Source organism: Cotesia glomerata, unplaced genomic scaffold, assembly GCF_020080835.1.
Source record: "Cotesia glomerata isolate CgM1 unplaced genomic scaffold, MPM_Cglom_v2.3 scaffold_13, whole genome shotgun sequence".
Taxonomy (NCBI): domain Eukaryota; kingdom Metazoa; phylum Arthropoda; class Insecta; order Hymenoptera; family Braconidae; genus Cotesia; species Cotesia glomerata.
The window spans coordinates 546,962-571,819 of record NW_025401664.1 but is presented as its reverse complement, the minus strand read 5'-3'; the positions used below and the strand labels follow the sequence as shown (position 1 = coordinate 571,819).

Sequence of the window (24,858 nt, the reverse complement as noted above, 5' to 3'; positions counted from 1 at the left end):
GTTAGATTATTTATAATAAATTTTAATAAAACGTAACAAAATTAAAATCTTTTAACAAAACATCAAATATAAATTATTTACAATTAATTAATTATTTTTTACAATAGTGATAAACTTTTTATTAATTTTATCAACCGTGATTTTATTATAATTCTTCTAACCCGTTATCACCTATTCGGTCATTTTCATGCTAGTATAAATCTAATTTCAAGTGGATGGAAATTTCCATCTTCACTCACAATTTGAGTTATCTCAAAGGTTAGAAGAATTATAATAGTGATAAATATATTCTTCAGAATAATCTTCATTGATTCCCGCACATGAATCATGGGACCATTTCTTGCAACTTTTACACTGAATTCATGATTCAGTTGATTTTGAATAAATTCCATTGCAGTAACGGCAATGACAATCACTTTTTCCATTTTTTAAGCCTTTATTTTAAAAAAATTGTTTTTTTTTATTTGACTATTTTTTGTTTTTGAGTTACTTTTTTCTTAGCTTCACTTCTATTTTCTCTTTCATCAAGTTATTTTACATTTCAGCGGCAATTTCAAATTTAAATTTAGCAGGAGTATGATGATTTTCATGGCGATTGAATAACCATTATAATTATAATTATTTTTTAGAAAATAAAAGAGGTTAGGGGCGCAAAGAAACGAGGTGCATTAGGTATAGCAGTTATTTTTCGAATGATAGTGAAATCTAAAGAGTGATGAAAATGAGGAAATACTTTTATATTTTTCACAGTATTTTTAACCCTTACCGGCCACACCTCACCCAGGCCACATAACGGCCACATGGGGTAACTCATTACCCCACGCTGAAAAACCCGGTTGGACAAGATGTGTACATGTTTTGAGACTTTCAACTAATTGTGTCATGTTTGTTGACGAGTTCTTCCAAATTTCTAATGGTTTTAAACTTGGTTAATTTATAGATGGCGTTCTAAAAACTGGTCACATAAGTCAAGATTTTGGAAAAATGGTTTTTTTTGCAAAAAATTAACTTCTCAGATTCACGGCATATGCCGTTTATTGTATTTATTTGAAAGTTTTAAGACCTCTAATTCCGCTTTTTTTAAGCCTGGGGTAACTAGTCACCCCGTGTGGCCGGTAAGGGTTAATGGTAGAAAAAAAAAATTTTTTTTTATTATTTTTTGGTGGGGGCCGTTATGCCCCAGAAAAAAAAAATTTTTTTAGAGAATTTTTCAAAAATTTTGGTAAATTTGTTCATTGCAGAGCAAAGGTGAATTAATAAGATGTTAAAAAACCACAAAAAGTAATAATCGGCTTAGGGGGGGGGGGCCGCTCTGCCCCACCCTTCCCTAACGCTAAAAAATGCTTCAATTATTTATTATTTATAGTCATATTATCTTCAATAATAGTAAGAACATTTCTTAAAAAAAAATTATTAAATGAAATTATAATAAGTAGTTACTTTTCTATAAATGAAAAGTTACAATTTCTTAATTTGGATGTACTCAACTATTGGTAATAGAAAATTTAATTACTTCGTTGGAATCGAATAAATTAAAAAAAATATATTTCATAACTTTATTTTGTCAACAATTTTTATCATCTGAACTATACAAAATTTTTAGCAGTTATAAGTTTAATTTTAATTATGGAACATCAAGTAATAAAGCAAAAGGACTGACTGATGTTTAAGTAACTAAAATTAATCTATTATAGTTACTACCACGTGCAGCGAAGTCAGTACCTTTTGAGACTTACACGCCGGTGACTCAGGTTTAATTCCCATCGTGAGCAAAGATTTTTTCACGGTAATCTGGTGTAATCGCGAGCTACGATAACGGAAGGCTGATAGTAAACCGTAAAATCGTGAATACAATTAAAATCAAATTTAATTTTTTAATTACATTCGCATTTTTTTTAGTCCTGTCAAATTAGTTCCTCAAGGCTTGGTCCGAGCCCTGGGCCATTTGTTTCTCAAGACCCGGCCCAAGCCTTGTATTTTGGTTCCCTTAGGCTTGGCCTGAGCCTTGTTTTTTGGTTTCCTAAGACTTGGGGACATACCCTGATAGCCACAGTTTCAGACCAACCAAGTGGGTGTCAGATAGATGCCACCAACTTAGCGACAACTTACGGTCAACTTCCGAATTTGTAACTGTTGGCGCCAAGTTGGTTACAAGTTTCTCTGAAAAAAGAGACCAATCTACTGCCGCAATATGGTGAGAAACCTGTCGTCAAATTCCTTGAGAAACTTGTCGTCAACTTGGTGTGAAATAGTTTCAGAGCAACTTTCGCTGACAACTTAGTGAACAAGTTGACACCAACCAAGTTACTTTCCAAGAGTTGCCGCCAAGTTGGTGACAAGTTGCGGCAGTAGATTGTCAGAAAGTTGCGTCCACTTGGCTATCAGGGTAGTTATGATCCTAGGCCTGGACCGATCCTTGGCCCAATGTGTAGCCAAGGCTCGTGCCAAGCCTTACCAAGGCTGGTGACGCTTGGCTCAGGCTTGGTTCAAGCCTTGCCCAGTTGTTCTTTCTTACCTGGGTTATTATAATTTCATTTAATAATTTTTTTTTTTTTATCATAGGAATGATCTTACTATTATTTAAGATAATGTGACCATAAATCATGAATAATTGAAGCATTTTTTAGCGTTAGATTTTCTTCATAAAAAATTAATATTTTTATCATTAAAAAAATTTTTTCTATGATTCTATTAAAGCATCAAGCTAGTTCTGAATTTATATTTGGTCCAATGGTAACATCCCAAGGCTCAATTTGGAAATATCGAATCATTGGGCCAAGTCTCGAGCTAGACCTGAGCCAAGCCTCAGGTGTCAGTGACTTCCGAAAACTATAGTTTCACTGATAGAAGAATTTATAGAAGAATTTTTATTTGCATAAGAGAATAATAGATAAACTTACTTGTTAACAATTTTTTTCAATATTTTTGTTGAGAAGAAACAAACATTTTTAAACTATTTACAATATTTATCAGTATTAAATTTATCATTTTTTAGTCGTATGGAAAATGTTTTTGAATATGGTATGACCAGTTTCGAGGGTTTTATATATTTTTCAGCTACAAATAAATGATGTTTAAGAATAATTTGTTAACGGTTGATAAATATATTGAGACACTACAAATGTCCCGATTTTATCAGCCTGGCGAACTACCACCCGAAATTTTCGTTACCGACGCTCGCTAAATTAATGTGTAGCTCCCGTGACGTCACAGGACGACACGAGGAGGGGAAAAAAACGGTTACGAACCTCAAACCTTGAGCATTGATCGACACTTCGATCTATCCCCCGGTGTTAAGGGGTTAGGGGTAGTCAGAATTTTCAAAAAATCAATTATTTTTTTTTGCATTTTCGTTATGTGTAATCTCTTAAAAATCTGAACAAAAACAGTTTCACTGTAAAAAAATCGTGCCAAGTCCACGTTCATAAGACTATTAAGAAAAAAGAAATTTTTTTTTTCTTTACAAAAAGATATAAAATAAAAAAATTAAAAAATCCAAGTAACCGATATGATTGTATAAGATTTTCGGAAATTAAAAAAAATTTTGTTGTAAATTTAAAAATTAAAAAAAAAATTTTAGAACGTATTTAGTGTGCGTGGTTGCAAAATATTTTACATTTAATGAAATTCGTAAAATCTATTTACTAGGATTTTAATAAAATTAAAATACACAATGACGCACACCAAGTACGTTCCAAAATTTTTTTTTTAATTTTTAAATTTACAACAAAATTTTATTTAATTTCCGAAAATCTTATACAATCATATCGGTTACTTGGATTTTTTAATTTTTTTATTTTATATCTTTTTGTAAAGAAAAAAAAAATTTCTTTTTTCTTAATAGTCTTATGAACGTGGACTTGGCACGATTTTTTTACAGTGAAACTGTTTTTGTTCAGATTTTAGTATTTTTTGTAATTATAATAAAAATTTACAATTGGTACTAACTTAAATCTCGCGTTGGCTGCATTTTTTATAGCAAACTATCCCCTTGAAGCTACAGTTTATGTAAAAATAATTCCAGCGCACCCTGGCGGGTATAGATGCAAGCTGTGACATTTATTTTTTTAACTGTAGTTTCCCATCTATTGGAGGATTACCATGCATTCTCAAATTATTTAGTCTGTGGCATGTCACTTTTTACATCGAAAAAAAGTCAGGATCGAAATTTTTGAGCTTGCTATAGTTTACGTTGATAAAATTTAATAATTCCAAGTAGATTAATTGTCATAATTGAATATAATGAACTAATATCAGTAAAATAAAGTATGAATTACTGTTATAATATAAAATTTAGGAACAAAAAGTACCGTAGAATTAAATAAAATTTTGCAACCTCGAAATACCGTTCTGCTTACGGTAAACACACTCGGTAGTCTGGCGCTCCGTTTACAACGGATTTGAACGGAACTTGGCGCCAGATTCTACCGAATCTGTGGATATTCTCTGAAAATTTCGTTGATCCGATACATAGTTTTTGAGTTATTCGACAAATAACAAAGAGAGCTCGGGTACTTCAAAGCGCTCGGGAGCAGATAGCTAGCGGCAGCTTCAAGAAACCCCCTTTTAGGGTTCTATTGTCATCCTATTCTGGAATTATAAAAGCAGATCCTTACAAAAATACAACCATAAATAAAAAGGAATGTATAGGCCATGTTCAGAAGCGGATGGGGACTCGACTGCGTAATCTGAAAACTAAACAAAAAGGTCTTGGTGGTAGAGGTAGGCTTACAGGAAAAGTAATAGACAAATTAACTGTGTACTATGGTTTATCAATACGTCGTCATTGCGATTCTATTGAAGATTTGAAATTTGCTATTATGGCAACTTTTTACCACTACGGTTCGACTGATGAAAATCCGAATCATGATATGTGTCCCAAAGGCGAAGATTCTTGGTGCTCTTACCAGCGCGCTGAAGCAAGTGGAGATCTTGATACTTATACTCAAGATTATTCTCCCTTACCTCCTGATGTTTTAAAAGCTATTAAGCCGATTTACGACGATCTCAGTAATGATAATTTACTTTCAAGATGTGTAGGTGGATTCAATCAAAATAATAATGAGAGCTTCAACCAACTTGTGTGGAAAATATGCCCAAAAACCGTGAATACTAGTTCTACTATCGTGCAAATTGCTGCATACATAGCTACTTGTATATTTAATGAAGGTATAAATTCATTATTAATGATTATGGATACCCTAGGACTTAATTGTCGGTCTAATTCCCATCGGTATGCTGAAAAATTGGATGCTGCACGTTTGAAAGTGGCAGATCAGCGCGCCAACGACAACACTCAGGAAGGCAGAATGCTTCGTAGGCAACAGCAAATTGATGTTTTGGAAACTTTCACAATGGCTGAAGAACTATTATATGGCCCAGGAATAGATGACTCAATGTAAGTAATTTAATAATTCGTATTTCTGTACGTGAATCTAGTGTGAAACTTTAAACGCGTTTTTCTCAAAACTATGTTTTTTGAACTGGTGACAACTGTAACTCGAAAACCGTTCAGTAGATTTTAATAAAATTTATACAACTTTTAGAATACATAATAAACTCGGGCCTGATCGAAGGATTTTTTTTTTTTCAAAAATTTCGATTTTTTAAGACCAATTAACTGTTGATTTTTTCCCAAAAATCTAGACAAAAATTTCCCGAGGCCGCCATTTTGTTAATTTCTGAAAAAAAAAATCCTTCGATCAGGCCCAGAATTATCTATTTATAAAACTAATTTTTTTCATCCGATTGATTTTAGATGAATCTCCAAGGACTTATGATTGTCACCGCAAGGACCTTTTTTTGGAACTGGGTCAACACAGACAGCTATAACTTTGGAAATTAAATTTTTTTTTTTTTTTAATTTTCGTGACTTCAAGTCAAAACATTGTATAATAATGCCATATAACTACTTTTGTAAAATAACATGATTTAATAGCAAAAAAAAAAATACTGAAAATTCTCATTTTTTCGTGCCTCTGACTACCCCTAACCCCTTAACCACCACGCTAGGTTTTTCATAGTCAAAAATTTACATACTAGTATACTACTATTAGGTGACTACTCACCAAAACCTCAATTAATCTAAAAGTTTATTGTTTAATATAATATTTTTTATTATTTTCTATTGATATTATCATTTTTTTATTAGGTGATTACTCACCGCGTTCACTATTGTTACTATTCCATCAGCTATAATTTTAAGTATAAGTATTCTGTTTTATAAATATTTCGTTAGTTGCGTTACCAAGATATTATAAGTTTTGTTTAAAGTGTTGAATTGGTGTAATAAAATCAAGTTTTTATAATAATCCTTGTCGCCAATCATCATTCATTGTTAAGACTATCAACATCTATTACTACTATTATTTATAATTCATCAGAGGGTCAGTCAAGGAATAAAGGGTCATCTTTGCAGCAAAAATATTGTAAGTAAGTAAAATAAATTAACTGGCTCAGATGAGAACTTTTGTCAAAAGAATAAAATCATCATAAAAGGATTAAGACATTCAGTAGTCAGGGAGCGGAACATCCCAGAGCAGCGTATCCCATTTTATGAAATTAAAGTGATTATTGGCCTATCCGCGAGGACTTAGTGACTTAAATAATTAAATTTTTAAATAAAGAAAAATTTAGTGTTTCAATGGCACCCGAACAGGGATGCTGTTCAAATTATTCTCAAATTATCCTATAATTAATCTTAAAAGTAATTTCTGAATTGACAAAATTCTCACGTCTTCATGATAATTCATTTAGTTTTAAGAGTCATAAATTGAAAACATTTCTTTTGTACGCATAAATACTAAAATTATAAAATCCTAATTGCTGTAAAGACATTTATACTGACATTATTTACTTTGTATTGGCTGAGAATTGCTCTCAGTGGAAATTTAGAAAATTCATTTTAGTAATAACTTTATCAGTATACAGATCTTTATAAGCCTATTGTCAAGTATATTTTGTGTGCCGGGTCGCAAGTCATAAATACGTTGTACGCTCTGGCTACAAAACAAACAAATCTTTTGTCCGGTCGAGTCGGAACTAAATCTTTCATCTAAAATAAATATCAGAAAGTATTTTACCATCGAAACTAAATCTCGTATTTAATTTTAATCTTGAAAATAAACATTTAGTAAAAATATGTTATTATTAAAATAAAATATCGCCGTTAAAATAATTTATTTTATTTAACCTTGCAGTTCGAATTTCAATGATAATAATAATATTAATATTATTTATTACGAGTATAAAACTTAATAATATTAAAGTTAAAATTTAGGGATTAAATTAATAACACCGAGTATCGAATACTCACTAAATAAAATTCGGGATTATAAAATTAATTTTGAATGCGTCACCGAGAAGGTTTAGGATTAAAATTCTTTGTCAGGTGTGTCATTATAAAATAATACCCTCAAAATTTAATCCATTCGGAAAATAATTAAATAAGATTTAATATTAATTATCTAAAATGTTTCTTCGAACGCCAACGAATCTACTTCCGGCACCCGTCAGCAGTAATGCGAATCAGATCCCACAAAATCCTATTCCAGTGGTATCTAGCCAGAATTTATCGAATTTTAATCCGACTCAAGCCCCCAGTTCAAGTCTCTATCCACAATTATCAGACGATTTACTTGGACTAGGCAATTCACGAAATGACCTACACAACAGTACCGGTTACACCAATAATGATCCCGCTCAAGCAGTTCATAATAACATGAGTGGAGTACAAGACCTAGTGAACCCCGCAGATACAAGCGGTAACGATACAAGTCGAGTACAAGATTCGTTAGACCCGATAGATTCAAATAATAATAGTAATACAAGTAGAGCACAAAACCCTGAAAATACCAATACTGCTACGCAAACAGTTGAATAAGTAGTTAGACAACTAAGATCTGAAGCAGAGGCTTGGAAAGCCGCCTATCATCAGTTAATGCCACCCTTCGCTAGCACTCTAGCTAGAACGATGTTCAACACAAGTTGTAACGGGTGGTTTAATTCCCGCTCATTTGGCCCTTAGTAAAATTTAACAACAACAATATATTCAACAATTGACTCTAAGATTTACCAGGGCGCCACCAGGATTATTTTCTCGGTTCCTGGAACCGGATACCAGAGCTGATTCTATTAATCTACAGGGAAGAGAGAGTTGGGGAAGGTGGTTCTGAAAATGAATAAATTTTTATTTAACAAATTAACCGGTTTTTATTTAACAACAAAATTAACAACTGTGCACTTGCACTTACTCCCACTCACTTACAACTAACTCACTTACAACTAAACTTATTACTACTCTCCTCAACTCTACGCTACCGCTTTGTCACCCCGCAAAGAGACTAATCGTATGCAAAGGCTCGTTAACTCGGCTCACGAAAGTAGTCGACCCAGTGACTAAACGTAGACCGATGTCCTCCCGTGAGCTTACAAAAAATTGCTTAATCCCACAGTACCCTCTTATGGAGCGACTATACCTTGGTTGCTACCTTACTACCGCTGTACCCCACTTGGCGTCTATACAACGGCTTCTAATTCGGCTCACGAAAGTAGTCGACCCAGTGACTAAACGTAGACCGATGTCCTCCCGCGAGCTTACAAAAAAATTTACTTAATCCCACATTACCCTCTTATGGAGCGACTATACTGTGGTTGCTACCTTACTACCGCTGTACCCCACTTGGCGTCTATACAACGGCTTCTACGCCAGCGAAACACCTCGCAAAGAGACTAATCGTATGCGAAGGAACGCTGGTAGCACTCACCCACTCACAACCCACTCTTCTCCACACACACTGACTCTACTTTACTTTTGACTAATCAAAATTTTACAAAATTAACTCCAAAAATTTACAACGTTGATTTTATCACTAAAATTGTTCAGTCATTAGCTTACAATAAAACCATAAATGATTCATCACGAATTAACAAAATTTACTTCTTAAAATTCCGGCTTAAAACCGACGCTTCTTTTATTCCAAATTTAACACGAGCTTAACTCTGCGCATTAACTTAAATTCTTTCGAAGAACATTCTTTATAAAATTAACTAAATTTTTACTCGGACGTAATCCACACAATAAATAGTTTTATAACAATTTCTACCGGAACAATGATATTAAATTATTGACAATTTTCCAGTACATGACTTCAATATATAAGACAACCCAAGTAGAAATTGGCAATTAAATTAGATAATTAATTAGTAATTTCTCAATATACAAATTACTTGCCGAAAGTTTATCTACGGGTACATCAGTCTTATCTGCTCCGAAATTTAGTAAATTAATTCTCAATAATTAATAACACGTGGAATAACTATTTTCTAGTAATTTGAGAATGACGATTGGATAATTAATAATTCGCCTCGGTGTAAAATAATTACAGAAAATTATCCACGACGTTCAATTACTAAATGCGTCGCAGTTTTCTCAATGAATCAATTTCCGGTAATTAAAATTGTTTCCAATAAATAATTAAATAATTTTCAATAAAATAATAATTTTAGTCTTCGATAGTTCAATGTATTAATGACCACGTGGAATTTTTCGATTTATAAATAATTAATAAAACAATTTGTCTCAATATAAAATAAATTCACGAAAAATTATCCACGGTTAATTCGATCTCAATTGCGTCGAAACTCAGTAGCCGATTCTCAATAAATTATTTTAAATAAATAATATTTTTTTTTGTAACAAATAATATTAATAAATGATAATTCAATTGTTATAATTTATAATAATAGTCCAGTTGTTAATATTGTAAATTTACTGCGTCACAAAATTCTCAAGGAATTTGCGCGCTCAAAATGGACTCCGTTGTTCGTTACAGCGTACTAAGCTCGACCTCGGGTACCGAAGCTTGACCAGTCGTGAGTTGCTGATTGGAATAATTCTCGATGTTCAGAAATTAATTAAATTTGATTAATCAAAAGATGAATTTAATTTAGCCAATCTTAAGATGTTAATAATTATTAACCAGCTGAATTAACAATTTAGATACTCACGACCTAAACCCAGGAGGTCTAGAACATTCCTCGGGTGTAAAATCCCCAGGAGGAATTGTTTACAAGCTAACAAATTAAATTGATTAAAATAATTAATTATTATTAAGCAAAATTATTAAACAATTGAATTATCCAAACTTGAATAAATAAAATGAGAAGTAGTGTGTTTGATGAGCCGGGTATATGGCCCCAAGGCTCATCATTACCAAAGTCCAATACCAGGTGTAAATTTGGTTGAAGAAACTCTATGGTTGATACTCGCTTCCTTCTTTGGACTTCTTGATGTTACTCGTTCCAACACTTTACTACTTCTCCGGACACCACGCATGGCTCGTCTATATAACGACCCCAAAAATACCCCCTCCTGCTCTCTCTCTAGGCCCGAAGATCGATGCGCTCAAATGCTAGTCGAAAAGTTATCGATCTCTGGCGACTTATCGATTAAGGGTAATTTACCCTGTTACAAAGTAAATAATAATAATAATCCTGCCAATGACACCTACGCATTTCAGCCACGAGAATTATTCCCTAGTTCAAATTTTTCAGCGGGAAATTACTCCGTGCCGCCAGCACCTCGCTTTCCTCCTCCGAGTATACCTCCCTTCTCTACAGTACAAAGCTCGACGCTCAGTGGGGCTGCGCGTTTACCGTACGCGCCGCTGCCGCTTTCCCCACCACTCGTACCGCCGATGCCTCAGCATATACCAGCGACTCATATACAATCACACACCACGTTGCCGTATATAACTCAAACTTATACAGCACCACCGGCGCCATACTACGTACCAAGCACACACGTACAGTTACACACTACTGCACCTCATGTGACACACACCTATACAGCACCGATCGCTTCTTTCCATGTGCCTGCGTCACAGACATAACAATACACATATACTATTCCAGGCATAGTCCAAAGCGTTGCTCCCTCGTACATGTACCCGAGTACAGTTGCACCCTTACGGACTAATGACATTTGCCGAACTGCGAAATCATGGAATGTATTTTTCCCTCCACGCGATTCATCTGTAAAGTTAGATGCCAAAAAATTTATTAAGACATTAGAACAGCAAATGGTCAGTAATGATATACCTTTGGACAACTTTAGGCCAGTAGTAGCTTCAACTTTAACTGGTAATATTTTAGACTGGTATTATTAGAATGAGCATTTATTTGTTGACTGGTCAGTCTTTAAAACACACTTCAAAGTATGGCAAACTCACCAATCAGACGAAACCTTTTTACAAGAAATCTATTCATATCGACAAGCTGACGATGAACAGGGAGCTGCATTTATTAATCGAATGCAAAGCGCGTTTGCTCAATTAGAAGAGCCATTACCCGAAAGCCGACAAGTAAAAATTATTATCCAAAAATTTAATTCCAAATTCTTATTTAAATTTGCGGAAGAACGTATTAATACTTATTCAATGTTATACCAACGCGTTGGCGCATGGCAATCGATTATGGATACTTGTAATCCACCTAAACCGGAACAACCGAGTAAATCGAAAACACAAAATCAGAATTAAACTAAATCAAAAACGCGAATGAATGCCGTTACCGATGTAGATCCTGATCGAGACGTGTCAATTACTGAGAATAATGAAAAAACAACTTTGGACGCGGTTTCAACAAATAAACAATTTAATTCGCGTAAAGAAACCCCAAAAAGCGACACCTCAGACGTGATCGTATCTTCAATAAACAATCTCCAGGCCACGATACAAGGCATGTTTGAGAACTTACAAAAAAAACTCTCTCTACCGCCATCTTCCGAACCTTGTGCACGCTGTGGACGTCATGGACATACAGCTGACAAGTGTTGCGCGAAAACCACCGACGAGATTCGGGCTAGGGCCGGTTTACCACCGATACCGAGAAACCCGAAGCCAAAAAACGAGTAGGTGCCCTGGTGTATCCCTCTACAGCAGCCAGGGCCAAAACCGTTGCAGTAGAGACAAACAGTACTGCTGAAACAGCTAGTCAAACACACGTTTTAGATCAGAATAATATATTTTGAAATAAAAATTCTTTCCCGCTTCACAGCATTATTTATATTTATAAAAATGCTTACCGTAAGATGGACGGTGTGGCTTAATGTATATAGAATAATCGAAAGGAAATTTAGTATAGACCGGATAGATCAAATGGTAGAGTAGCCGGCATGTCTTCGGAGGGTTCTGGGTTCGAATCCCAGTCCGAGCTATCTAATAATTTTTTCTCGCATATTCCATTACAAATATAAATAATGCTGTGAAGCGGGAAAGAATAGGAGTTACGGTAATTATTACATGAAGCGTTCCAAATTCACATAACAGGATATTGGTAGAAAAGGATTGAGAAAGGAATGTGGAGAGGATCATCTTAATGTGAGTTTATAGAATATGCGAGAAAAAATTATTAGATAGCTCGGACTGGGATTCGAACCCAGAACCTTCCGAAGACATGTCGGCTACTCTACCATTTGAGCTATCCGGTCTGGACTAAATTTCCTTTCGCTTATTCTATATACATTAAGCCACACCGTCCATCTTACGGCAATCATTTTTACAAATATAAATAATGCTGTGAAGCGGGAAAGAATAGGAGTTACGGTAATTATTACGTGAAGCGTTCCACATTCACGAAAACATACATCTTTGATCAGAATAATATATTTTGAAATAAAAATTGTAAAAATTCACATTGAATAACGATCCTTTTTTTTTTAACTTCCCGCTAAAAAAATTAAAAATTTTCAAAAATCGGGAAGTTATTGTTTTCACCCCGTTTTTCAAAAATCGAGTTTTTATCAGATCTCGACGTTTTGAGGTCCTAGGAAGCTTTCCTGACTATTTTTGCGGTGATGTCACCGTGTCTGTATGTATATATGTGTGTGTGTGTGTGTGTGTGTGTGTGTGTGTGTGTGTGTGTGTGTGTGTGTGTGTGTGTGTGTGTGTGTGTGTGTGTGTGTGTGTGTGTGTGTGTGTGTGTGTGTGTGTGTGTGTGTGTGTGTGTATGTATGTAAATCTCTCATAACTTTCGAACCGATCATGCGATTTGATCGAAATAAGCGGTGTTCTGAAGAATTCTTTTGTCCCTAGAATTCTGATACTAATTTACAGAATTTGAGTCAATCAATTTTGAGAAATCTCAAAAATAAAATTTCCAAAAATTCGTTTTATTGAAATATCTTTCAAACGGCTGAACCGATCAATTTCAAAAACTAATCAGCTCTCAACTTCAAAAAACCACGCCGATTGCTACCAGCCTGGTCAAAATCGGTTGATTTGTTCGTGAGATATAGTGTCGAAAAAAATTGAAAAAAATGTTTTTTTCAGAATTTCTATGAAATTTTTAGTCTGACCAGTGTACGCTCAAAAATTATTTCTAAAGAACTCAAAAAACTGCGTGGAATGCCGTAAACCGCGAAGAATTCGGTTAATTCATTCAAAAGTTATTGTGGTTTGAAAATTCAAAAAATAGTGTTCTATAAAACTTCCATTAGCATTTTGAGCTCGAAGAGCTCAAAAGCACAGAACACCGATTTATTTGAGCTCGGAGAGCTGAAAATTACACAAAAATTATATTTTTGAGCTCGAAGAACTTAAAAAATAAGTGAATTGTTGAGCACTTAGGTATGGAGGTAGCGGGAAGTTGCAGGGATGGCCTTTTGGGTCAACCGTTTTCCTTTTTTGTTTTTTTTTTATTATAATCAGTCTTATTTGATTTGAAGCGAAGCTTAAAGATCATATTTTATGATTAAAATAAAATGAAATGAACCTACCAAGCATACCAACTGGAAATTGATTGGGAGTTTGAAGATTTCCTATTACACTTTGAGTAACTATCCAAACATAATTTTCTCCAGTAATTTTAAGTTCTTTTGCAGCAGTTAATATATGGATAGCTTCTTCTCGAGTTGCATAGAGTAACATCACTCGTGATTCACTTTTGACTAGCTCCAACAAATCCAATGCTTCAGTCACCAATACTGCATTTAGAATAGTTAGTTTGAATGTTTCTTGCATTTCAGAAATTCGTTCTCTCACTGCTTGAATAAAATCATCGTGTCCTGCGATCTGTGATGTAACTACACTGAATTGATGCCATTTATAACGTTCTAATATACTCAACATAGCAGCAGTTTGATGTTCTAATGAAGGCGCTAGTTGTAGTTGCAAACTGCTTTGTGATGCTCGCTGTTGAATGAGAATATTTTGAATTAGTTCTTACTTTATTTGTGCTGTTTTTGTGATGACAAGAAAATTATATGAGTAGTAAGGAAAATACGCTTATAGTATAAGAACTATAAAGATCGTTTCTTGTGATATTTACCCGTATTTGCATGCAGTTCAGCACTGGAACCCCTATGTCATACGGCTTTCAAATAGCATTAGAGAAATAATTTTGTATAGGTTAAGTCTGAACATGCTTATTAGGCTGAAGTGAAAAATAAAATTTTTTTCCTTAATTAGGAAGTAAAATTTATAGCTAATATAGACAGAAAATTTTTGAAAAACGAACTATTATTCAGTTTAATATTCTGAGGTGGATCGATGGTATTAGAAATAAAATATCAATTTTATTTGTTGGCTGTGACAAAATTTTTTTTTCGACTAAAAATCTTTGAAAACATCATATAATCGATAATCATGATGATTTTCAACTCAATTTTCAGCTCAATTTATCAGTTTCAAATTCACAAAGTGATGTTAATGTACTACAATATAAGGAAACTATGTCAGTGCAAGTTATAAAATCACAATCAAGCACTAGCGTTAATTAATTAAGTAAAAACGAGTCAGAATGTGATTGCAAGAAAACTAAGGATCAGGTTTTGGTCTGGATATCTTAATTAAAACGCGGAAATATTATTAACAATGTGAATGCATCGAGTGTCGCACACAGTAAACGAAGCTCAATTGTGCTCACCCCTAGTGAACTTTGAAACGGTGTGTTCCGCTTTCTTGGTAGCCCCTATTATTTATTTAGGGTGCCACTGGATTTTTCACACAGTATCCAGAAACTGGACCAAGCATGGAGTGATAACAGGGTCGTGAGAGATTATTAGAAAGGATACAGAAATTATTAAAAGAAATTCATTTTAACAATTTATTTTATTTAATCAACCCTTATTACACAAATAAAACCTCTTACAAAATAATCGAATAGACTTATTCCCGACGATACCCTCTTATGGAGCGTCTATATCGCGGTTTCTAGTTTACTACCGTTGTACCCCAAACCAGGCGTCTATACAACGGTTTCTAAGTGCGCCCAGGAAGCAGAGGAGAATACCATGAATCCCTAGGCTACACTGCAATAATATTTTCCACACACACCCACAATTTAATAATTTTTTCAACTTACGCCTAGTGCACCCCCAACCCGGGCATCTATGAAAAGGACTCTAAGCGTGCCCAGAAAGCAGAGGAGGATACCATGAATCCCTAGGCAATGCTGCATTGATAATACTACCTACTATAATACTACCCACACTATAAATTAAATTTCCAAACACACTAAATATTTCCCCAGATTTTATAGATTAATTTTTCAAAAGTTTTCCCAATTCAATTCTAATTTAACAAAAATTAATTTCCCAATAAAAATCCTATTAACTAAATCCCTAAATCCATTTATCCCAACTTAATTATAAATCCTAATCGAATTTCAAATTAAAATTCTTAACTAATTTATTGCCGTGGTCTTAATAATACAACAATAAATATTCAATTACAAGAGGTCTTCGTATCTTGAATTAATATACTAAAATCTGTTGACAGAGGTCTTAATAATCTGCTAGCAATGTTTTGTCGCGTCCGAGATTTTATAAATTTATTTTGTTAAATTAATTTACTTTATTCTATCTAATTTATTTAACCAGAATTTATTAAGTATTTTATTAGATTGTTTGTAATTTAGTCCGAATTATTTTGTCAGAATTAGTTTATTTATTCAATTAAGAACTTTTTTTTATCAACTAAGAATTTATCAATTAATTTTATTTGATTTATTTTCAACTAAATTATTTTACTTGTCCTTGAACAACCGAGTTTTATTTTACTTAAATTATTTCATTTTACTTTCTATTGTGTTTGCTTGAAAAACTTAGCATTTATTTTATTTTATTTTAACTGAGGATTCTGCCTAGCAACGCAGTAAGATTTTAGTCTTGACCTTGCGTGTCCTCTACCAAATTTTCGCGCGGGAAAAGATGGTTGACTCTCTCGCTCGGTCTTGCGTCTCTGTCGCACGACACTTGGCGATTATTTTTTTGACCGAAATTTTACAATTTTATTTTCTACTTTGGGCTAAACGTTTTAGACTAACAATTTTATCGGTTTTAACTGATTCTAATTTTACTACAAATGATTTTATTTTAACAATAAAATTTATATTATAACTTATTTTGGCAATTTTAATTTATTTTACTTCAAATGATTTTACTAAAAATTTACCAAAATATTTTGATGATTTTACTTTATACAATTAATTAAATAAATTCACCCAAACTCAATTACCAAAGACAATTTTTCACGTGGCGCCGAAGTCATGAACCAACAAACTGAAATAATTCCTAGTTAAATTAATCCAGACTCTGCCTACGTGCTAATTAATAATCCGAAATAATTCCTGGTATTATTAATTTAACGTTTAATTAAATAAACGTTTAGTAATTTATTTCTAACTCGTTCTTAAATTCATTCTTAATTTTATTCTGATTTTGATTCTGGACTTTTCTCAATTATTCTTAAATAAACTCTAAATAACATTCTAAATAATATTCTACTTAATATTCCAAATATTTCTGATAAATTAATTCTAAATAATATCTAAGTAGAATCTAAGACTAAATTCTTAAACTAGTGATTGTGACCGAACGCAAAATGGTGATGACCTTCAGCCGACTTGAGTGCCTGGCTGACGCCGCACCACCGAGAGATTATTTAGACATGATATTTGTGCCTGGAGTTTTTATCATCGTAATGTGCACTCCCTCGATGAGCTGCAAACTCCTTGTCTCGATGTTGGTACAGAATCCCTCTTCGGTGAGTTATTCAATTTATCGGCAAAGACCTCGGTCACCGCGTCGCGTCACGTACTCCTCGGCAAATATTTTACCTGTAACTGCAAATCGGCATTAGAATTTATTACAAATTAAATTAACTAATGCAAGCTGACAGAAAGGCCTAGCAAGAAATAATTAATAAAGTTTTTATCACTTCGTTCCACTGAGGTCGAGTGAAATAAAATAATGACCTTGGATTAATGTTCAGTAAGTTTTGCGTGTCTATTCAGCTAGACTGTTCGCTCACAATGAATCTTCCGAATTTTGTCGATGCGTTTTTTTCTTCCTCTGCTCTCTCCACTCTCACTACGCCGACAACTCCACCTTGGGGACTCACTTGCTAGTCTCAAACTATGACAACGAGGGCTCACAGCGCTCTGTGATCCGTCGATAACTAAATCAGTGCGGATAAAAGGGTTTTTAACGGGTAACAATCACTCTGTTACAACTTCCTGCGGAGACATTGCCAATACCCTGGAGTATGACCATGTTGCGTTGTAGCGGCTGTCCAAGCTTCTTGAAGAGCTCCTGTCTCATAAATGAGAGCTCTGAGCCTTGATCAATCAAGACTCTTGCGGTGATGTGATTACCATGATGCGGACGGATCTGAACTAAAGTGGTAGCTAGCAAAACTTGAGTGGAAAGCGAATCAGAAATAATCAACGATTAATGTCAAGCTGTAAACGGTCTAAAGAAACGATTAGTTGCCTGTGTTGAAGATGTAGGCTGCGACGAAGCTGATGTCGTTGGTGCATCCAAAATGGATGGACGTGTGGTGACGTTGACCACATTTTCATCAATATTGAGCGGTCTTGCAGTCAGCGGTGCGGTGCGGAACACAGCAGTTGAAGGACAAGTTGCATTTTTCAACTATTTCGCGTAGTTCTCCATAGCGAGGTTATTTTAGGCCCGAAGTCGAGTTTTCAGTCTTAATAAAGCGAAAATTTCAGCGTACCGGCGTAAGAATGATTACCAGGAGTAGCACTCGATGTGCTCAGCAATGCTCCTGACACTCGATCCTTCCTAGCAGTAATAAACTTCACTCACACAACACAATTTTTAGCGGGATAATGAATTAATTTAATTGAGATAGAGCCAGCCTGATCCATCTAGAGAGACCAAATGTAAAATGATGTAATTGCGGGAAAACTAAAGATCAGGTTTTGGTCTGGATATCTCAATTAAAACGCTGAAATATTATTAACAATATGAACTAGAAATTTATTTATACAATATACACTTAATATTTATTTAATCAGTTAGCGGATTATTGTTAATAAAGCGGAAAAGTTAATGAAAGCCTATGTAATAAAGCGAAGCCGGTTGACACGTGGTTGAACACACAGCCGGAACTCAAAAAGAGGTGAATTAATTGCACAAACAAACTAAATTATCTGTAACAAACTCAAGAATAATTAATCACAATTTAGTAAAGCGGATTTATGATAGAATAAGCGAAAAAGCGGAATTTTATAACTCAAGCGAATTAAAATAGCGGGATAACGAAGCGTAAGACTCAATGGCGTTGTAGCGAAAGATAATAATAATAATGCGTCTTCTTTATTGTCAGCTTCGGGAAGAAAGCTGACCGCGCATGTCTGCGGAGCAATCAGCCAATTACACCGTCCAGACATGGCGTGATCGGGCAGGCTATGTTTTGCGCAGGCGGTTAGTTTTTGCGGGAACTAGCGGTTGACAGGTGCGGCTCGTGAATTTGGGAGTCCCCCAGGGCCGACTTCATCGCAGCTGGGCCTGTTCACTGAACAGAAGGGAAAAAATTAGAAAAACGGTAGACCCTGAAGGCCATCCGTGCAACTTCCCGCTAATTTCATACCTAGGTGCTTAAAATTGCACTAATGATGTTTTTGAGCTCAGAGAGCTCAAAAATACAATTTATGTGTTGTTTTGAGCTCTCTGAGCTAAAAGGGATAGCTTTTCTATACTTTTGAGCTCTTCGAGCTCAAAAGTCTGATGGAAGGTTAATAAAACACAATTTTTCAAATTTTCAAACTGCAATAACTTTTGAATAAATGAATCGATGTTTACGTGGTTGGCAGCATTCGACGCAATTTTTAAAGCTCCATAATAAATTTGTAAGTTTAGTTTGACCAAATCAGGAATTTTGGAGTAATTTTGAAAAAACACTTTTTTCGGTTTTCTTTCGTCAACGATAACTCACGAACGAATGAACCGGTTTCGACTGGACCGGCGGCGATCGACGTGGTTTTTTAATGTTAAGAGCTGATTAGTTTTTAGAATCTCATTGGTAGAGCTGTTTGAAATACTTCAAAAAGAAGAGCTAGGACCTTAAAATGTTCATCAAAGGTCTTGCTTATCGCGATCCAATCATCAAGATAAGCGAAAACCTGTTCAGCCCATTTTAATGGAAGCTCTCTTTGGACCAATATTTCGCAAAAACGTGTTTTTACGTGGTCCATTGCTTTTTGAAAAGTACTTGGAGCTCCCACGAGTCCGTATGGCATACGTAGCCATTCGAATTGGCCATATATATATATATATATATATATATATATATATATATATATATATATATATATATATATATATATATATATATAGATAAAATGTAAAATTGTATTTGCAGTTATGAATATAAAGTGCGTGAGTTAATTAAATTTAAAAGTTTTTTGTTTTTAGCTATGACATTAAAGTAAGCAGTCACTTGACTATTTTTTTATTTTTTTTAACAAATAAATTTGTTCCAAAAAATTATTTATAAAAAATTGCATTATTAATTTTTGAAAATTTCTACATGTCAATTTTTTTTTCTAATTATTTTTTACCATAATTTACTTGTTAAAAAAAATTCTTAAAATTATCAAATGTCAGCTAGATTAATTTTCATTTTTAGCTTTAAAAATGTAAAAAAATGTTTTAATAATTTATTAATAAAAAGAAATATCTGAAATTATATGATGTTTAATTTTCTTAAATATAAAAATAATCTGAAACTTTTTATGAAACTATTTACAAAGCATTAAAATTTTTATTTATCGACCTATTATTTTCCATTAATTTTTTATAAGAAGTGATTAACAATTAACTTGCAAAAAATTTTTTTAAATCATGGTTTTCTAATCAACTTGAAGGTCCAAATAAATATAACTTGAAGTAACATTAATTTTTCTATAAATTTTATAGTTAAAGTTACAGTAATTTTTCATTAAAAAATCTTCCAACGTTAAGTTACTATACAATTTCAACACAAATTGTATATAAGTTTTACTGTACGAGTCTTGGAGTAAACTTAACGTTAACTTTGACTAAACTTCCTATACTACAAATATTTTTACAGTAAGTGTGGCTATCAGGGAACTGGCTTGCTTTCTATAAGAGAGAGAGAGAGAGAGAGATAGACAGAGAAACATGCGCACGCCTTACGGCTTACAATAGCTTACTATAGCAAAAAGTGTCGTTACAACTTTTCGTCTTAATTTTTTCCGTCTAGCCCCCTTTCGCAACGCGCGATAAGAAACTTCGTTCCAAAAACTGACGCCATTTTATTCAGAAAACAATATATTTTATGGAAAAAAATCAATATTTGATGAAGTTTGAGCAACATATATTTATTCTGAAGTTTGAAATTACGAACTTCGGTCAGTCGCTTAAAATGAGACTAAAAGCATGGAGATCTTTGTGACGTATCACAACTAATTGCGTAGATTTCAACTGACAACAGATAGCACACGAAGTCTTACTTATAAATTTCCGTCTTAATTTTAATTTTCCTCAAAGTTTGCCTGGGGTCCACTGGACCCCTCGTGTCCTCAGCGGGTTAAACAATACAACCAAATTTACAAAAATGTAAATTAAAATGACATTAAAATCTTACATTTGAGGTTACCACTCTTGTAAATATAAGTTAAATTCGGAAAATTTTATCGTTTTAAAGAATCTGAATAAAGTCAGACAAACAACAAACATTAAGATGGTATTCTAACCCGGGAAAAAATGATCAGACCTGACCATGCCTGTTCATGTATGATCAGGCCTGAAATTAGACCTGATCATGCCTGTTCATGTATGATCAGGCCTGAAATTAGACATGATCAAGCCTATTCATGACTGCTCATGTCTAAAGCGTCAAATACGCTCAGGCTTGAACAGGCTTGTTCATGTCTGGTCAGACTGTTTATGCCTGAACGGTTCAATACGCTCAGGTCTGATCAGTCCTATCAGGTCTGATCAGGCCTGCCCATACCTGTTCATGTCTGAAAGGTTAAATACGCTCATGTCTGATCAGGTCTGTTCATGTCTGAAGCGGAAAATACGCTCAGACCTGTTCATGCCTGGTCATATTTGAGTCATTACATATGCTCAGGCTTGTTTATGCCTGTCCATGTCTAGAAAAGTTTATTAAATTTACCCTACGGTAGGTTTTTAATGATAATCAAAATACTTTCATTTATTGAATAATAAAATATACTGTTTATTGATAAGATACAAATTTATTAATCGAAATTAATGTACATACACTGAACATATTCAAAAATTTTTTCTTAGCATATTTGGTCCTTAGCATGAACAGGCATGGACAGGTATGATCGGGCCTGAGCGTATTTAACGTTTCAGACATGAACAGGCATAAACAGGTCTGATCAGACATGAACAGGCCTGATCAGACATATACAGGCCTGAGCGTATTTGACGCTTCAGACATGAGCAGGCATGTGCAGGCATGACCATGTCTAATTTTAGGCCTGATCATACATGAACAGCCACGAACAGGTTTAATTTCAGGCCTGATCATACATGAACAGGCATGGTCAGGTCTGATCATTTTTTTCCGGGATAGATCTGATCAGACTTGCATAGTCAGAGATGTGATAAAAATTTTTTCTTTGACGAAAAAAATTTTTTTGTTCATCTCAAAATGTGCAAAATTATTTTTATCATTACGTTTAAATAATTTTGAAATAAAAAATTTGTTAGATTTCCTATGGGATGTTTTGGTCTTCTCTGCTCCTGCCTAATATCAAAATCATTATAAAATCATTACTTATTTTATTATTTTAATAAATGAGATGTTATAATGAGATTTGGTTAAATAAATAAATTAAGACCATCAAAATATATTATAAAATCAATTTTTTTATTATATTTATGATAAACTTATTTGATACGTTATGTACTTCATAACCAATTGTTGTCACATAAGATAGCAGCGCATCAGACGGGAACTACGGTCATCTCCAAATTTCAATTTTTACCATTTTTAAAAAATTCGAAAAGCAGCTGATAAAGTGGGGGGGGGTCTCAAAAAATTGGCACGTGACCATGCCCACGATTCCAACCCTCCTAGCAATCTGAAATAAAAAAATAAAAAACATTATTAATCTAGAGTAATGTCGCTATGGCATGAACTATGGTCATCCCCAAATTTCAATTTTTAAAAAATTCGGAAAAGTCAAAAAAAGTAGTAAAATTTTTTTTTTTTCAGGCAGTCGCCATTTTGTGAAAAATTTTTTTTTCAACTTTTTCCTAGTTCCTGCCATAGCGACATTACTCTAGATTAATAATCTTTTTTATTTCAGATTGCTAGCAGGGTTGGAATCGTGAGCATGGTCACGTGCCAATTTTGTGAGACCCCCCCCCCTCCCACTTCATTAGCTGCTAATTTTTTGAATTTTCTTTTTTTATTATTTTCTGTATTCTTGTAATGTTAATTATTAACTTAGAAAAAAATGGATCGTAAAAATATTGATTGCCTTTTTTTACGGCACTTAAAAAAATTACTTGAAATTAATGCTTCTATACTAGAATACTCCCTTAAACAAGGAAACTTAATAGATATCTTTCCACCAGAAAAATTTCGTTAAAAAATTACCATAATCATAAGACAGACAGCAAAAGTATGAAAGTAAACAACTGTTATGGTTAAAAGAGTTATATCTCTCAATTCTACAATATCGACTTCTAACTTAAGAAAATACTAATAGAATTCTTTCTTTGTTTTTAAAAACCACCAACCACGATATTTTCTTTTATTTGATATTTTCATGTTGAGATATTGTTATTTCAGCATTGCTATTTCCGAAAATAAAATCAAATTTGCTTTAGATATCTTATTTACAAGCAATACAATTTCATTGTCGATCATAAACGCACTATTTGAACACTAATCGCTAATATCTTTGTTGATGATATTAGCATGGATTTGCTATCATATTTGACTATTACAATGATAGTTTAATGAAAAGCTACCATTTGATAAATTTTACTTCAACTGTAAACAGCTGTTTGATCCTAGCATCAAATTCGCGATTGCAGTACCGAAATTCTAGTAAATTAGCAATAAATTTTGAGCAAAATATTTTTAAGTTCCGCCTATTTTACTCGGTCAGCATTTTGGACGTCCATATGTAAATTTGAACCTCAACATTGCGCATAACCAGTACACCTTCATTAAGGTGATTCATTTCCGCCAAAAAATTTTTTTTCCTCAGAGCTCAGGCAAAATATTCATCTGCTTATAGAAAAAAAAGTTCTCATCAAGTTTGAGCTCTTAATATCAATTTCAAGTACTTACAATTTTAATTTGAAGTTTTCCCATATAAATTGCATACAAAAAAAATTTTTTTTTTTTTAAATTGGAATGCTTAGCAACCTTTTACAATATTGTGAACCGGTTTGATGGACCTTATGGGGGATTTCACGTCCTTCAAAATTGCTTTTGTGTTTTTTTTGTTGAACTCGCACTGGTTCGCCAGTAGGAGTCATCAAAACTCAGTTTTTTGGATAAATAATTTTTAACTTCCCGCTAAAAAAATTGAAAATTTTCAAAAATCGGTAAGTTATTGGTTTTACCCCGTTTATCGAGAATCGAGTTTTCATCGGATCTCGACGTTTCAAGGTCCTAGGAAGCTTTCCTGATTATTTTCACGATGATGTCCGAAGGTCTGTATGTATATGTGTGTGTGTGTGTGTGTGTGTGTATTTTTTTTTTTTTGTTTTAAGGAGGGGGGGAAACCTTTTTACGGATTCTAGGCATAGTTGTTTGGCCTGGATATGTGGCGACTCGACGCAGTGTCATACCAAAACTCGACGCTAGCGCCCCTACCCACTAAACCCTAAACCCCTTTTCCTCTTTCCCCTAATCCCTCATGGAAACCGCCGTTTGGCATTACTTCGTGAGGGGAGGATCTAGCTACTGCTCTTTCTTCTGGTAGCTAAGGTGTTATTTTACCTTTCTTCTAGTTGTTGTCATTTGCTCTTCTTCTTTCGATGGAACGCAAGTCTATAAGGACTTCTGTTGCAAATGTGCTGATGGCGTTCCAGGAGGCTCTTGATGACAACATTGCTTCTACTATTGTCTCTGGTTGGATTTTCTTCTTCAGGATCATCTCCAGCTCATCTCGCTGTGGGTAAAATCGTGTTGGGCATTAATCGTACTAGGTTGGCTACTACTGCTGATGCTTTGGCGGTCACGTGTTCAACTTGTTGTTTGAAGTTAAGTCGGGCATCGAGCATCACTCCCAGATATCGAATGAATGGTTGGGATGTGATTTCTTGGTCTCCGACGTTTAGATTGATCGTTTCCACCACTTTTCTGCTAGTGATAAGTACAGCCTCGGTCTTCTGTTTAGCCAGTTGTAGATTTACTGTGTCCAGCCACTGGTTAATTCGCTCAAAGGTGATAGCGAACATATGTTTTATCTCATCAAGATGTTTGGCGACGATTACTACGGCTACGTCGTCCGCGTACGCTACCAGTTTGACATTTCTTGGTAGTTTCAGTCTCAGCAATCCGTTGTACATGACATTCCAGAGAA

General features: G+C 34.1%; 1 protein-coding gene across 1 annotated transcript in view; it reads right to left on the bottom strand.

Moving 5' to 3' along the window:
• Window positions 1-24,858, bottom strand: part of LOC123273767 (glutamate receptor ionotropic, NMDA 2B-like) — a 96,804-nt gene that overhangs the window by 68,758 nt on the left and 3,188 nt on the right. Inside the window, exon 3 of the mRNA XM_044741245.1 lies at window positions 13,778-14,221. Within this exon, the coding sequence (XP_044597180.1) occupies window positions 13,778-14,221 (444 nt within the window). The remainder of the gene's footprint in view (window positions 1-13,777; window positions 14,222-24,858) is intronic.